The 16,575-nt window shown below is 46.6% G+C and overlaps 1 protein-coding gene across 2 annotated transcripts in view; it reads left to right on the top strand.

The window, feature by feature from the left end:
• MCOLN1 (mucolipin TRP cation channel 1) overlaps window positions 1-2,704 on the top strand; it is a 209,339-nt gene extending 206,635 nt beyond the window's left edge. Inside the window, exon 14 of one of the 2 annotated variants that reach the window (XM_086960614.1) lies at window positions 509-2,704. In XM_086960614.1, the coding sequence (XP_086816740.1) occupies window positions 509-548 (40 nt within the window). In that variant the 3' untranslated portion in view covers window positions 549-2,704. The remainder of the gene's footprint in view (window positions 1-508) is intronic. The other variant, XM_086960622.1, reaches the window with a different exon arrangement.
• The last annotated feature ends 13,871 nt before the right edge of the window (window positions 2,705-16,575 follow it).

Here is a 16,575-nt window from a genome sequence, read left to right as displayed (position 1 = left end):
ATAATAAGTTTTCTTTTTAGCGCCAGTGGTTGTAGTTCTCATGTCCGATCAAGAATGTAACAATGATGAGAGATGTGGCATTTTATTAGAATACAGTGGAAAGTTACAAAGATTCAGGAAGAACAGATGGGATGGATGGATGGATGGACAGTTGCAGAATATTGGGGTGAAATGCAAGGTAGAACCACAGCAGAAGAGTCAATTAGAATAGAAGGGAATGCATCCAGTGAAAATGAAGCCATTGGTCTATAAACCTATGGCCGAAATTTAAGGTGCAGTGTGTGGTAGACTGCAAGATGACTGACAGCAGTGCATTTGTAGAGACACAATGGATTCTGAGAGTTTTATAGTTTTCTGGTGAAGTGGGAACTGTAGAAACTTCTTGAAGAAATGTGCATCTGTACAATGAAAAGAGGGCACTTTGATGAGAAGGTGGGTGTCGCTGTAAATTAAGCTGCTATAACGAGAACTGCTGTCATAGATCTTTCTTCTTTTCCTTCCTCTGTAGCAGATCTTCCATGGACGATGACACGCTTGTGATCAACTGATCTTCCATGACTGCCTCTCAGCGAATTGTTTGTGCAGGATGGACTACATAACCTCCGTGCCCTCTAAGGTTCTAAGTGGAGCCAACGCTTCTTCTGAACATCCAATCTCGGAGGTGGAGTCCCTCCCAAGCTGTGACTCTAAGAACGGATTCCTGATCAGACCTTTTTATCCAGGAAGGAGGAGGACTCCTAGTGTGGCTCGAATGACAGTCTTAAACATTTCGTACTGGAGATGTTGTCCACTCCAAACACTTCTCCAGAACAAATAGCATTCCTTCGGTGTTGGGTTCTGGAGTCCAACTCCTCAGCACATATGTAAGCTGGAAGATGGGCACTCACCACACACATACCTTATCTTGGAGTTTGACGTCTCAGAAGTTCTTTCATTCTCGGCCTTGCGACCCTAAGAGAGCACTGACAGGGGGCAGTGCCATCCAGACATGTTGCCAATTTCCTCCACCCCACCTGTCCCACAAAAGTGTTAGTACAGAGGTGATGCTGCTAGTGGAGCTAGCCTTTGTCCCCCAAATTATAAAACCATAACTTTGCTTTTACACCCTTCTTGGCTACATTCTGAAACACAGGCTGTTGGGGACATGCCATACTACAGATGTCACTGGAAGATTTTGCAATGAACATGGCCTTATTGTATAGCGAGGAAATCATTGTGTTTGTACAGTGAACACCCAGATTATGTCTTAGGTTTACTTGAAATTGCACACAGAACTGTCTGCCGTGACTATGCTTGGAGAAAACCTGCAATTTTTACCTTTGCAATTTAATTTATATGAAGAAATATAGGAGTTTTAAGTTTTGCTTTAATGCAGCCCAAACTGCAGCTCGAATTCTGTGGAGCTAAGCTGAGCTTTTGATGAATCAGTTTGGAACCCATTTCGACTTGTGTAAGAAAGCATCCCCTTTGATCAAAATCACTCCATTACCCCCTTTTTAAACAATGGCTTAGATTGGCATATCTGTATGTTCTAATCCGAAACACACTTGTTTTTAATGCACTTTTTAACTCAAACTTTTTATTACAAAATGTGAACATAGTATGAGGCGTTCTTGGTCGGAGAAAGCACCTCTGCTAGCTTGACTGTGTCCATGTACACTTCATGGCCATTATGTGCACAATGATTAACCCATACTGCTATATGGGGTATTTATTTTAAACCATTACAATACTGCATATTCTGTCAAATGTAGCTTTCACACTTAAATGTGACATACCTATTGTAACAAATGTGGGTTGCACATTACCTAAGGTTTTTTTTATAGTTAACTGAAGGGTGATTATCTAATACACTATAAATTTAGGTCTTGTTTGCAATGAACGCATTTCCCACCCAAATTAGAGGATTCTATAAAATGAACACAAAGTGCAGCGTTGTCATTTGCACACCGAGCTACAGGACAAAGTCACGTAACTCTAATTTGAATAGTTTTCCCCTTCACTACTCTCCCCCAATCTCAATTGGTGATACTTCTAGCAAGAAATGTCTACCATTGGCGACACTTGTTATCAAGTTTGCTGGATGTAACCTAAGGGCAGGCATGCAAACTGTCCTAGACTGTCTTTATTTCACACGTATTGTTCAACATAAGATTCCCATGTTTTCCCCCAAACGATGGTGCGCTGAGAACATGAAACATTATTCCATTATATCAATTTTGGTTAAATTAACCAGAGCTCAGACTCACCACAATGTACACTTCTTGGGTGGAATGGTGATGGGCCTGTAGAATTAATTAAGCTTTGCTGACGTTAAAAACATGTTGCCATTTTTAGTATTTTATCATGTTTTGTTAAATTCCACTCTTGCATTGAAATGCCTTTGTAATTTCACTACCACAGAAACCATCTTGCGCCTACATAGAAAATCTGACTGAAAAGGTTGGTGTGCCAATTAGGAAGTCTGCCATAGTGGATTATGATAGTAGATCTACATGATATTACCCACAATTACCATTGTACTGTTGGTGGTATTACTAGTGGGTCAGCTCTAGCTCAAAGTGGCAAGGCCTGTGTAGGAAGGGATGTGCTTCGTCCCTGGAGAATTTCTCCTTAACAGAAGCAAATGTAACATGTTTGTTTTTAATCAGTCTGTATATCTGGATGTAGTTTTTAAAGTTACACTAAAATATCATGTCTATAAGATTGTGTCTGTCAGAGTGTATTTGTGGTAACAACGCTCTTGATCTGAGTTCTTGCGGTGTTCAGGAATGGTTCGCTGTGTGTGTCAAATCTTTTTGATATGCTGACCTTTGGATCTCAGGGTAATGAACAAGCTCCCGAAAGTGCTGACTGGAGGAAGCAGGTCGGTCGGAAAGCTTCAGGAAAACAGACTATGCGTATACTTGAGACTTCCAACTCAACTGATCCAATTCTTTGTATAATTTGATAGTACTTGTATGCTTTTGCAGGACACTTGTGTGCATTGACTGCCTCTAAGAAAGTGGATTCACTAACAAGGAATTATAGCTGAATCCTTACCAGCGGGTGAGGAAAAAAGGGGGGCGGCGAGGGTGAGTTGCAAAAAAATCTTGTTTGTTTAGCCAGCATGCATAAAAGGTGGGTGTTGAACGTGACGATGTGGATGCCAAATTCGACCCTAGTCAACTTGTTCTGGGAAGAACAAGTGACTGAGACATCTGTTTTGTGAGTGCTGGGCCACAGTGATGGAATAATGCACACTGTCTGCATCTGTTAAACTGCATGGTAATACTAGTTCAAACTTCCAGACTGGAGCACATATTAATGCCATATATGGAAACATGGATAATATGCCATTACTATGTGGTCCAGTCAGGAAATTTGGACTAGGCTGCAGCACCGAAACCGACATGCTTAACATTATAGATGACATCCACCACTCCCTCGACAATGGCGAATCTAGCCTATTGATCCTCCTCTATCTCTCCGCAGCGTTTGATACCGTTAACCACTCTGTTCTTCTCAAAGTCCTTAAAGAACGATTCAGCCTTAATGGCATGACTCATAATTGGTTTGTCTCATACCTGCAACACCGCGCTCAGCAAATTAAAATCCACAATTGCCTTTCTAACCCCTCCCCCATCTCTCTAGGAGTTCCACAAGGATCCATACTATCTCCCTCTCTCTTTAACCTCTTCATGGAACCTCTCACCCTCATTCTCAAACTAGCAGGGATTAACTATCACCTCTACGCTGACGATACACAACTCTACCATAAGATAAAACACCATGCTGACATCCTCCACCTCAACAACACCCTCATCAAAATTCAAGCCTGGTTCCACTCGAACCATCTCAAACTTAACCCAAAAAAAAACGGAAATTATTCTTTTCTCCCCAAAAAACAACCAGCTCCCTATCCAAAAGTGGATCACAGACCTTAACGCCCTCAACTGCTCCTTATCCCTAGCCACCTCAGTCAAATCCTTGGGCATCTCCCTTGACAACCGCCTAACTCTCAACGTACACATCAACAACTCTGCCAAAGGAGCCCTCTTTACCCTCCGTAAACTTAAAAAAACGAAGCCCTTCATCCCAATTGATGACTTTAAACTGGCAGTCCAATCGCTTGCTCTATCGCGCATTGATTACGGCAATGCCATCCTCACCGGAATTCCCAAACCCCCCCTGGCACCCCTTAAATCTGTGCTCAACCTCGCGGCTAGGCTCATCACAGACTGCAAACGATTTGAACACATCTCTCCCGCCCTTAAATCCCTTAAATTGCTCCCCATTGAAGGCAGATCCACTTATAAAACAGCCTGCATTACACACAAAATCCTTCACCAAAACACACCGACATAGCTCTCCAACAAACTGACCAAAGCAGGCTGCACGGGATCGCTGAGAAGCTCCAACACCCTCCTACTTATCCCCCCCCTTCAGAAAAAGAATTCCACTCTGTCACTCTCCTTTTCAGGCAATGCCCCACTTATTTGGAATGCCCTCCCAAAAGACCTCCGCTGTAACCAGTCCTACCCCAGCTTCAAAAAAGAACTCAAACTTCTTCTCCTTAATAAATACTGGGGTTTCTAATCACTCCCTGGTAGCCTCGCCCCTCTGCATCACCCCGACTGGCTGCTCCGCATATGACTTGTGACCTCCCGCCTGGCCAACTCCCTTTCCTTCTATCTGATCACCTTACCTCCCCTCCTCATGACCCTCAGTTCTCTTGCATGTTTTCTTTTGTATACTTAAGTGAGGCTTCCTGCCAAACTGTGACCGCTATTTTGTAATAATCATAATGTCTAGCAATTTGTTTTTACTCTCTTATCTAGATGTCATGTATCCTATGTGGACTTGCTCTTTTATTATTCCATTGTCTGTGCTTATACACACTGTACCTGTATGGAAACACCTTGTAAAACGCTCTGATACTCCTGGGTCCAGCCAGCGCTATATAAAACTTCTTAAATAAAAAAATATATTACCTTACAGTTTAACCGATGCAGACAGTGTGCATTTTTCCATCACTGTGGCCCAACACTCATAAAACAGATCTATCCCTTTCCCTGCCAGGAGATTGAGAAATCTTGACTGTTTGCTTATTAATTACTTACACATTTACTATTTTCTTTGGGAACGTTGAATTATTTTTTGCGTTCAATACCTATGCTGTCATTTTTGTTTTTCTTAAGCTCCTTTTTTCTCATCACAACTGGTCTAAATAAGAAATCTTAATGCATGCACGTAACACACCTTTATCCAAATTGACTGATCAATGCATTTTTGTAGAGGTTTATGGAATTTCCGGGAAATTGATATATGGATTCATTGTCAAAAGAATTAAAACTAGACCTAGCAACAGCCAGTATTCATGTGAATTTTGGAAAACTCAAGCTTGTGCTATATTTTCTATCAAAGTAAACTTCAAACTCTGAGAACTGAAGTCCGAACACGCCAAAGGCTGCAGCCTGACCATTAATATGCCTTTTCCTGTCTTTTTTTATTTTTTAACAATTTGCACTCTGATCTGACCTCTCCACAAGAATTGGGTAAGAGGGCAGACACATGGGTCAGAACCAGGATTAGGCCTAAGAACGAGGGTGGTGACCAAAAGAAAGAATCAACCAAGCCTCAAGAGAAGGGTGGGAATAAATCTACAGATCAAACCACAAAAGGGCCCCAAAAATCCTCTGAAGGGGGTGGGTCCCAGAATCCTTCTAATACCCAAAAGAAACCTTATTGCCATGCCTGCAAACAGGTAGGCCATTAGAAAACTGATAGCATTTGCCCAAAGGCCAACAATAAGGAAAATATTTCTCCAGGTAATAACCCAACACCTCCTGTTACTACTAGTAGTAATCCCCCAGGTGGTGGGAGTGCCCCCAAGAATTTAGTTGGATATACTTGGGGAACTCAGGTGGACTCTGGCCTAACCAGGTCCCCTACTACAGATACTCTTGTCTGTGAGACTGGCATGGGGTTTGCCAACTTCACTGCTTGTCCCAACACTTTAGACAAGTACAGACAGGAGCCCCTCATCAATGGTCTAAAAGTTGAGGCCTATAGAGACACAGGGGCTAGCATCACCATGGTGACAGAGCCTAGTCCCCCTCAAGGCAACTTATACCTGGAGCCACATACCAGGTGACCAACATTGATGGAGTACAGAGAGATCATCCCATGGCAGTGGTCAATCTCAGCTGGGGAGGTGTCACTGGTCCCAAGAGAGTGTCAGTGTCCTCAAACCTGCCTGTAGATTGCCTACTGGGGAATGATTTAGAGATCTCAGCCTGGGCTGAGGTAGAGCAAGACATCCATTTTAAAATGGTAAACCTCCATGGTAAGGTTAGTGGGGCAGTGATGGCCACAGCTCCAGTCCAAGATGTCCTCCCTGAACAGGTCAGGAGGGCTGTTCCAGTCTCAGCTCAATCTCAGACAGATTCCTTCCCTGAAAAGGTTAGCAGGGCTGTGATGGTAACAGCCCATACCCAAACTGAGTCCCCTCCTGAAAAGGTTGGTGGGGCTGTGATGGCCACAGCCCAAACTCAGACAGATAATAGTGTTGTGAAGCCTGAAACTATGGATCACTCCACTCAAACAGAGACCATTGAGGAGGAAGGGAAATCTCCCTCCCACCAGACTTTAGGAAAGGATCAGCCTCCTCAGGGAACTGATCTTACCCCTTGTGAAGAAACTGCCCCAGAGGTAGTCAGGCCTAGCCTGGCAGAACCCCTGATGTCAGTGGACCCTTCCAAGGTGGGACCCAGTCTGGAGCAGGTAACATGCCCCTCTCTACCCTGCCTCAGTCAGCCCAGGGCTGTAGAGGTCCGAGAGGCCAGTGGTGGACCCCAAAGGGCCCCCTGTCCAAAAGAACTCCACAATCGGCAGATTAAGGGCACTGAAGCTAGCAGACCTAGCCAAGTGAAAATGAAACAAACTCCTGAGGGATCCCCCTTAAACTTAGTTAGGGACCTCCCACAGATGGACACTATTGGGCACAGTCGAACCTGGGACCTAAGAGCCCCAAACCTGACCTGTCCCTCCAGTAAGCCAAACCGAGGGACCCAGCCTCCAGCTTTAGGTAGCCAGAGGTTGACCCTGAGAGCACATTGCAACTCAGTCCTGGAAAGAAAGGCATATATGGTGGATAGTGATTGTAGGAAGTTGAGCCCAACATTAGTGGAGTCTCACTTCAATACTCCATCCCAACACCAGCCTTTTACTTTGCCAAAACACACCACAGGTAGAGATTCCCTATGGTGGAGACCCTCAGATACCCTTAGGGTGATCGATTGCTTAGTGGACCATGAGATCGGGGGTAACCATGCCAGAGCATGCACCTCCTCATAAGGCCACTCAGGCAATATAGGCTTACCTGGTCAAGGATAGCCTTATCTCCTTCGTTTAGGGGGTGGGGGGGGGGTGTTATGTAGGAAGGTGGATATCTGACTATGGTTGCCCCCAACTTTTTGCCTAGTGTTTTGCTGGTTTTCGACTTAGTTGGCCTGGGATCCTGCTATTCAGGACCCCAGGCTTCCTGCTCTCTCTGTTAAAATGGACTCCATGTACCTTAGTTACATATCTAATTGGATACTGGGTCACCTTATCAGCCCCTGTACAGTGTACCTTAGGTACCCAGGGCATAGGTGCACCCAGGGCCTACCAGGGGCTACAGCATGTATTATGCCACCCCTGGCTGGCCATCCAAATCTGACACAACTGGCTGATCAATCAGCTGGGCCAAGGTGGTGTAATCACCCTTGGCTGTAGAAATAGTATACCTATATCTAAACCTAGAATGGACACATATACTCCTATAAGTCATTCCTATGGCAGGCCTTAACAATCCTGGAGGCAGAGTGCTTGGAATTATGTGAGATAGTGCTCTGGCATGAGCTGAGCCTGTCTACAGCTTTCGGAACCAAGTCCTTTAGCTGTTTCCATGACAACGCTATACCATATACTCTTAAGTGCATTATAACCTTGCGGTTATTGCTAACTTTGGCATAGCATTATCAGAACATGTCGAGTAAGGTGTCATACGAATTGGAATACTACCCCCTCGCCAATTCTGGCGACGGGGGTAGCATTCCACCCTTTTAGAGGGACACGACATGTACCTAACTGTGAACCCCGGTTAAAGTCAACTCGAGCCTCAGCATCACAAAATGGATGCTGCCACCACAGACACAAGTCTGACCTCCTGCTGCTGGGAGTTCTTCCAGCAAGGGAGGCTTGGACAAAGGGTTTCCTGCCTTGGGAGGTGCTAGCACCACCCCAGACAGGATTTTGTGTATCGGGTAGGACAGGGCTGAAAGGAATGAGACATGCCTGGGGCACACATGGTGCCCTGTGCATACACCGGCTCAAACCAGTTGCTGGGGCACTCCAGCCCCAGCTCTGGCGCGAAACCGGACAAAGGATAGGGGGTGTAACCACCCCCCTTCCTGGTCCCACCCATAGGAGGGACCCAGTGATAGTGCAGCCCCCTTTAGCAGGATAAAGGTAGGAGCTGGTCCCATTCCAGATTAGATTATTCCTGACTTGAAAATTTACAAGAAGAAACTCTGGACTTCAACATTCTGCTACAGAAGACTGAAGAAATCTCCCTTGTGGGCAAGGAGTGTCCACCCTGCACAAGCAGGCACCATCAAGCGTCCAGTTTCTAGAGAGGGAGAGTGGTCCAAGGAAGAATCCAAGTCCATATCAGTGTTCACATGGTTTTTGTAGAGAGAACACACTCAAAAAAACTCTGGACCTCTTGAGTTTTGAACAGTAAAGTCTTTAGGGGGATAGTGAGTGTGTTAGCAGTAGTTCTGTATATCATTAGGCTGAATCCTTGCTCATATAATTTGAATCAAAAGTCCATTTTGTATAGATAGATGTTCTTTATTTATTTAGGTAAAAAACATGAACAGCCGACACGTGTTTCGCCCCCTGTGGCGATTCACGCCAGGGCTTTTGCAAGGCTATTTACATTACAATTTGTTCTTTTCAGTTCTTCATCATAGTTTGAAAAACCGGACTTTGTTTGACAAGTAATACAAAGTAAAAATCTCTTTCCTTTGCTTAGAATCTGGAAACTGGGTCAAATCTCCAGTCTTGTAAATGTCGAACTGAAGAACTGCACTCCTGTGAAGAAATACTTGTACCGCCCCTTAAGAACACTTCAGGCTCTCTTACAGCCGTCCTCCCCGCTGCTCTGGTGTCAGAGCCCCCCTCCTCCGCTCTGCAACTCTGTAGTTTCTACAGAGTTGTGTGTGTGGTGGGCATCTGACTAGGTTGCAGAGCGGAGGAGGGGGGCTCTGACACCAGAGCAGCGGAGAGGACGGCTGTAAGAGAGCCTGAAGTGTTCTTATGGGGCGGTACAAGTATTTCTTCACAGGAGTGCAGTTCTTCAGTTCGACATTTACAAGACTGGAGATTTGACCCAGTTTCCAGATTCTAAGCAAAGGAAAGAGATTTTTATTTTGAAAAACCAGACTTTGTTTGAAAAGTAATACAAACTATGATGAAGAACTGAAAAGAACAAATTGTAATGTAAATAGGCTTGAAAAAGCCCTGGCGCGAATCACCACAGGGGGCGAAACACGTGTCGGCTGTTCATGTTTTTTACCTAAATAAATAAAGAGCATCTCTCTATACAAAATGGACTTTTGATTCAAATTATATGAGCAAGGATTCCGCCTAATGATATAAAGAACTACTGCTAACACACTCACTATCCCCCTAAAGACCATCAAGCGTCCAGCAGCTTCACTTTGTCGTCTTCCCTCGAGGATCCAGACTTCAGAGCCCGACGAGACCCGGATTCCCAGACCTCTCCGACCTCAACTCACATCTGCAGCACAGCTGAGATCCGTGGGTGCGACGAGACACGTGGGACCGGCCATCTTGGAGAAACTGCACTTCGCTTCCAGCATGACTTCTGAGGTAACCTCGACGAAGTGCTTTGGGGATTGAGAAGCCCCAGCCCCGAGCAGCTCCTGCACCGAAGACCAGCCCTCCAGCATCCACGAGATCTGCGTGGGGCCCTTTTGCCTGTTTGCTGCTCGACGCGTTGTCTGGTCACTTGCCGGCTGTCTAGTGGCCTCCTAGACGACAATCCACGACATCAACACTGCTGGTCTGGCTGCTCCAGACTGGCCCTTGCTTCCCTGCAAAGGAGAAGCACCCTGGACCCTCCTGGTCCGCACCAGACACCTTTTCCACTCACCACGTGGGTTGCCTTTGCCAAGGCCTGTTGACGCCGAATCCGGAACCAACACCGCCGACAGCGAGAGCCTGCGTGGGACAGCTTGTGCCTCCATCCTGGTCGTCGAAGACACCTCCTGGTCCACTTGGCTGCAGAGTCAAGCGTCCACTCTTCACCTGATCGCGACAACAGCATCTGGTTCCTTTCTGGTTCCACTCCAGTCACTGGCTAGTGACTGTGAACATTTTCCCCTCTGCTTTCAGGTCTTTAGCATTCCTGATCCACCCTTGGATCACACCGGACATCTTCCTCCTTGTCGGCTGCAGCATCTTTTCTTTCCGGCTCCATAGACTTCAACGCAGAAACCCGACACGAATTCGCACCTATGCACCCGCAGCCAGTGGGTGAGGTAACAAGAGCATTTCGGTGCTCAAGGGTAGATTGACTCTCCTAGTGTCCAGTTTCACGGTCGTTTTAGTCTTAACTAGTCAGGATTGTCGGTACTCACCTTTTTCTTGAACTGTACTGTCCATAGACGTTGTTACGCATCTCGCGAGTGAGTTCACACTCTGCACACGTGTTCCGTGGGCCTCCTATTACTTACCTAAAGTTAGGGTAGTGTAGTCCCAGCGATCCTACAGCCTCTGGACAGCTCCATTCCTTCTATCGACTTCCTTATACCACTTGTTTAGTATATGGTTTGTTGCGCCCCTAGGGTAACATTGTAACTTAACGTATTTTTCTTAAGAGTCTTGTCATGTACATAGCCCTCTGATCTCATAAAGAGTTCAGAGGTGTTTGTTAGTTAATAAATATCTTGTTTATTTTCATAACTACCTGTGTGGTATCCTTTCATTTGGTATTCATGGGGTTATATGTGGTAAAACAGCTGGTATCACATGCCAAAAGAGTTTAGCCTAAGACTGCTTTGTCCATGCTACCATTAGGATAGCTGGTCTAGAAGGTTGACTTACAACCAATCACCATAAGGGTAGTTTGGACTGATACAAGGTGATCACTAGAATTAGTGAACATCATATATCAGGCCAACTTCTCACAGTGCCCCTGCCTCTGCACCACCCCCCTCCCCTTCGCACCACACCCCTCCCCGGGCAGAGCCAAGAAAGTGTCAGCTGAGGTGCCTCCCACACTTTTAACTGCACAACCCCCTCAGAACCAAGGAACAGCTGGGGTGTCCCCCCACACCTATAACAGCACTGACTCCCCCCCCCCCCCCCCCCGCTGCAGAAGCAAGGAACTGTTGACCCCCCCCCCCCCCATACCCACCACAGCACCCCCTCTCTCTCTCGCAGGACCAAGGATCCCTCTCGTTTATCACCAGGCTCACTGCCACCTGCTGTCCCCACCTCTGCAGGACCAAGGGTTCGCATTGGATCAGAGAAGACTGCCACTCCCCACTCCTGCCCTGCTGAAGCGCCCCGTGCTTATCCTGCTCGCCTACAGGGGCAAAGGCAGTTTCCAAGCAGGTGAATTTTCCCCTACCCAATAAACCATCAACCATTCCTTAAAAACAAACTTTTCCATACCATATGTTCCTGCCCCTTTATTTTGATATTTGATATTTTGTGGGTATTTGTAAAGCGCGAGCGTTCGCTCCCAGGGGAGCATCATGGCGCTGGGCGAGTTACAGAGGAATAACTGAGAAAAAGTGGTGAATAAAAAATAGAGCTAAATGGCAGCCAGGACAGAGGAGTCAGATAGTTTGTAGACCCATGTCTTAAGAAGTTTCCTGAAGTTGTGCTCATTGTTAATGGCTCTGAGGTCAATGGGTAAGGTGTTCCAGGCCTTAGCCGCCAGAACATTAAAAGATTTTCCTCCTCTGGTCTTATATTTAAATCTGGGGATTTGAACAAGGTTAGTCCCAGAAGATCTCAGGCAGCGCGAGGGATTGTAGCGCTTGAAGCGGTTTACAAAGTAACGGGGTCCTGTATTTTGCATGGTTTTATGGACTGTGAGAAGCAGTTTGAAAAAGATTCTTTTGTGTAGTGGCATCCAATGAAGTGAATTCAGGGCTGCAGATGCAGATGACCTTCTGGGGAGTTGTAAAACCAGTCGAGCTGCAGCATGTTGTAGACTCTGCAATTTCCTGAGGGTAGATTTTTTCACCCCAGCCATAAGGCCGTTGCAGTAGTCAAGTCGGGAAAGTAAGAGGGCTACCGCGACTGACTTTCTGGCTGCAATTGGGAGGAAATCAAAGAATTTCCTCAGAGATTTTATTAGTCCAAAGCATCGACCGGCCGTGATCTTGACGTGGTCGTCAAAAGTAAGGGAAGAGTCAAATTGTACGCCCAGATTTCTGGCTGATGTAACTGCACTAGGAGGAGCCTCGGAGCCTGTGGGCCACCAGTCTTTAGGGGAAAAGGAAGTATTCTTGCCTATTGGGATGATCTCTGTCTTTGCGCTATTGCATCTAAGATGATTAGTGTTTAGCCATTCAAAGACATCGGAAAGGCAATTTTTAAAGCGGAGCTCTGCGTCCGTACGCTGTTTGTCGATGGTGACGACCAATTGCGTGTCGTCAGCGTAGGATGTGACCAGGATACCGTGTGACTCTATCACAGCTAAGAGGGGTGCCATGTAAATATTAAAAAATAGGGGGCTCAATATGGACCCCTGGGGCACTCCAGATGTAATTGGCTTTTCGCTGGAAAGATATGGTCCTAGTGCTACAGTCTGGGACCTGTTTGATAGGAATGATGAAATCCAGGCCAGGGCTGAGTCTGTCACGCCAATCTCTCGCATTCGGTTGATTAAAATAACATGCGAGATGGTGTCAAATGCCGCTGTGAGATCCAACAGGATGAGGACAGCCTGCTTGCCCTCATCCTGTAGGAATTTAATGGAGTCAGCAAGCTCGATCAACGCTGTTTCGGTCGAGTGACCGGAGCGGAAGCCCGATTGCTGTGGGTGCAGGATGTTATGGGCTTCTGTGAAGATTTTAAGCTCCTCGTGCACTAGATGCTCTGTGACTTTGCCCAGGAAGGGAAGTAAGGAGATAGGCCGCATATTAGTCAAGTCTGTAGGTGGTTTATTCTGTTTTTTCAACAGAGGTTTGACAGTGGCCTTCTTCCATTCGGCAGGTACAATTCCGGATGCAAGGGATTCATTAATGATTCCATTAATATGGGGATTGACTATATCAATCAGATGGTGAAGGATGATGGGGGGACAGGAGTCCGTAGGTGCTCCTGATTTACAGGCGTGGATTGCCTTGCTTGTCTGTTGCAAGGATACCGGTTTAAAACTGGAGAGGGGAAGGTGATTGACTGTAACTTGTGTGATGGTTGTCGGAGGTAGAGGAAAGTCTTTCTGAATGTTGATGATTTTATCAACAAAGTAGTCTGCAATTTGGTTGCAGAGACTCTCTGACGGAGGTATGTCAACGGTGAGAGCTTTCGGGTGGGTGAAGGATTTGACTATGGTGAAGATGGATTTTTGGTTTTGGCGCGCTTCCATTATGAGATTGGTGAAATAGTCCTTTTTAGCTGCTTTGATGTCAGAGAGATATACTTTTCTCTGTTGAACATAGCGAGTTTTGGAGGCTGTGTCGTATGTTTGTCTCCAGAGTCTTTCTAGTCTCCGGCATTGGAGGTGGCTATCTGCCAGGGTCTTGGTGTACCATGGGGCATTGGGTTTTTTCTTCTTGGGTCCTTTTCCTTGGTTGTTTTTGGGTTCAGAGTTAACCGCAACTATTTGGTGCATCCAAGTGTGGAAGTTGCATGAGTCAGCTTTGACATCTCCAGTTAGCGCGGGGGGTAGGGGCAGCGGTTTTGGCTCAAGCTGTATACGTTCGGCCACCTTCTTCCAGTTGACTGTATAGACGGCTTGGGTGTGTCTGGGGTTGGAAGGGGGAGCAGTGGGTGTCGTGATGTCAAAGGGGATGAAAAAATGATCGGTCCAGATTAAGGGCAGTGGAGGGGAAGTGGAAAGGGTAGGAATATTAGAACAAATGCCGTCAATGGTATGACCAGCACTATGGGTGGCCATATTAATAAGTTGGGGAAGTCCGAAGATGTTCAGGGACTGTAGAAAGGAAATGACGTGGGGGTCAGTGGATGATTCCATGTGTAAATTCATATCGCCAAGGAGCATGAAATTAGAGTATTGTAACATAAGTGCGCCGAGGGCCTCATCCAGAGAGTTGAGGAAAGAGGAGGGGTTGCCCGGAGGACGATAGAGAAGTCCAGCCGAGAGAGAGAACGATGGAGTAATTTTAATTGAGAAACCCAGACTTTCAGCGTCTTTAAGATGGTATAGGTCGAATGTGTGGCAAGGAAATGTATCCTTGATTATTAATGCTATCCCGCCACCTCGACCTGAGGGTCTATCCCTCCTAAGAATAGTGTAACCTGGGGGGAGGGCAATAGCAAGGTCAGGGTTGGAAGAATCGTTAAGCCAACTTTCCGTGATGAACAAGGCATCCAGCTCTTGGTTTAATATTAAGTCGTGTACATCTTGGCAATGGCAGGCTAAAGACCTGGCATTAACCAGACCTCCCTTAAAGAGGGTGGGGCGAGTCTTTGGAGGGGCGTGCATATCGTCGACGTCATTTGTGGGTATAAGGGGAGTCCATTTACAATGAGAACATAACAGAGGGCTGGAGGAAGGGTCAATATGGGGGCAAGCGTGACCATGGGGGGGGGGGTGGAGGGCGTAAGGACAGTAAATGATTGTTGTCATACCTGGTAATGGGTTTAGGACCGACAGCGTGCCCTGCGCCCAGCGCGATCCGGTCGCGGACGGGCGCAGACGGGCTTGGCTTAGGCGCGGCTTCGGCGCGCATCCGGCGCGCCCGCTGCGCCAGCCCGCTGCGCCGTCTGGCCGGATTGCACATGATATAGGGAAAAAAGGGGGCGGGAGTATAGCGCGACTAGAGCGCTCTCCCTGCCTCCCTCAAGATGGCGCCCACCGTCGCCGGTGTTGGAACAAAGCGGTAAAGCCGAAAGTAAAGATTTTAGAGTGGTAGCGGTGTCAGTGTGCCTAATAAAGTATTTCCCCTTAGCTACAAGCAAGCCCCCCAAATATAGGAAGAATAAAAAGAATAAAAACGATTAACTTTAAAATTTGCACAGAGGCTTTTTCGAAGTTTCCAGGTTGCAATTAATTCACCAGTATTTCACAGAATTGAAAAGTAGCTCGCAGCCCCAGTTGCCTCGCTGGGGAGAGCTACTGTAGGGCACCGAGCGCGAGGAACACTCTGGTTAAATATTCCAGGGGGGCGGGAGTATAGCGCGACTAGAGCGCTCTCCCTGCCTCCCTCAAGATGGCGCCCACCGTCGCCGGTGTTGGAACAAAGCGGTAAAGCCGAAAGTAAAGATTTTAGAGTGGTAGCGGTGTCAGTGTGCCTAATAAAGTATTTCCCCTTAGCTACAAGCAAGCCCCCCAAATATAGGAAGAATAAAAAGAATAAAAACGATTAACTTTAAAATTTGCACAGAGGCTTTTTCGAAAACCAAGCACATTGTGAGTAGCTGTGGGACCACCCTAGTGCCCTCCCGTCCAGCATCATAAAATCGCTCCCCCTTGGCACCTTGCATCTTTTGAGGCCAGTACATTCAACACAGCTGCCCCTTCTCTCCCACTTGATCACCCTTTCTCTACACACGACCTTAAGTCCTCAAGACCACCCCACCCTCACTTTGTGCACCTCCCACCTCTGCAGCTCGGTTACAGAGACAGTCAGAGCCCTTTCTACCTCCCCTTCAAACCCAGGTGGTGCTACCCATTTAATTGCCCATAACCCCCTTAAAAATTTCACCAGCCTGCCCGCGACCAACTGTCACCCTCCTCTCTCTGTCAGTCCCCACCCCTTCTTCCAAGCTGTGCCCCCCGTCGTCCAAGTAAAAATGGGGGAGCTGGAGAAGGATGTCCTGCCGCTACCCCCATTCACGCGAGATTGAGCTATTGATAATTAAAAAAATAAAAACATAAATAGAAGGCATTGTCCTTTACAATACCAATAGCTTAAACTTGCATAAATGCGAGACCTATTGTATTGCAAACGCTGGTTTTCTTGTTGGTGGGTGTCAACATAACACCATTTGGTGTTCTTCTTTGATGTGCTACCTCCAGAAGCTCCCACCATTTTCGGATTCTTTTTTTTTCAGCTTTTGGGTCTGGATCGATACGGAAGGAGATCCTGAGATTGTAGCGAAGAATTGACGAAATCTAAGGAATAAACTTAAAAAACAAGGATTTGACCGACCGGACTTCGAATCCAGGTGCTGCAGTGCGCCGAAAGCTGAAAAGAACAACCTTCCCCGACGAACGGACAATGTCCATTACCTGTACGTGGTATGGACAAGACAACGTTCAAGTTCGGCCTAAATTTCCACTAGAACTACGCCCAAAAGGACCAACATCCGGTGTGC

This window comes from Lissotriton vulgaris, chromosome 1_1 (genome assembly GCF_964263255.1).
Source record: "Lissotriton vulgaris chromosome 1_1, aLisVul1.2, whole genome shotgun sequence".
Lineage (NCBI taxonomy): Eukaryota > Metazoa > Chordata > Amphibia > Caudata > Salamandridae > Lissotriton > Lissotriton vulgaris.
Note: the sequence above shows the minus strand (reverse complement) of the source record. Positions and strands in the feature narration are given on the sequence as shown.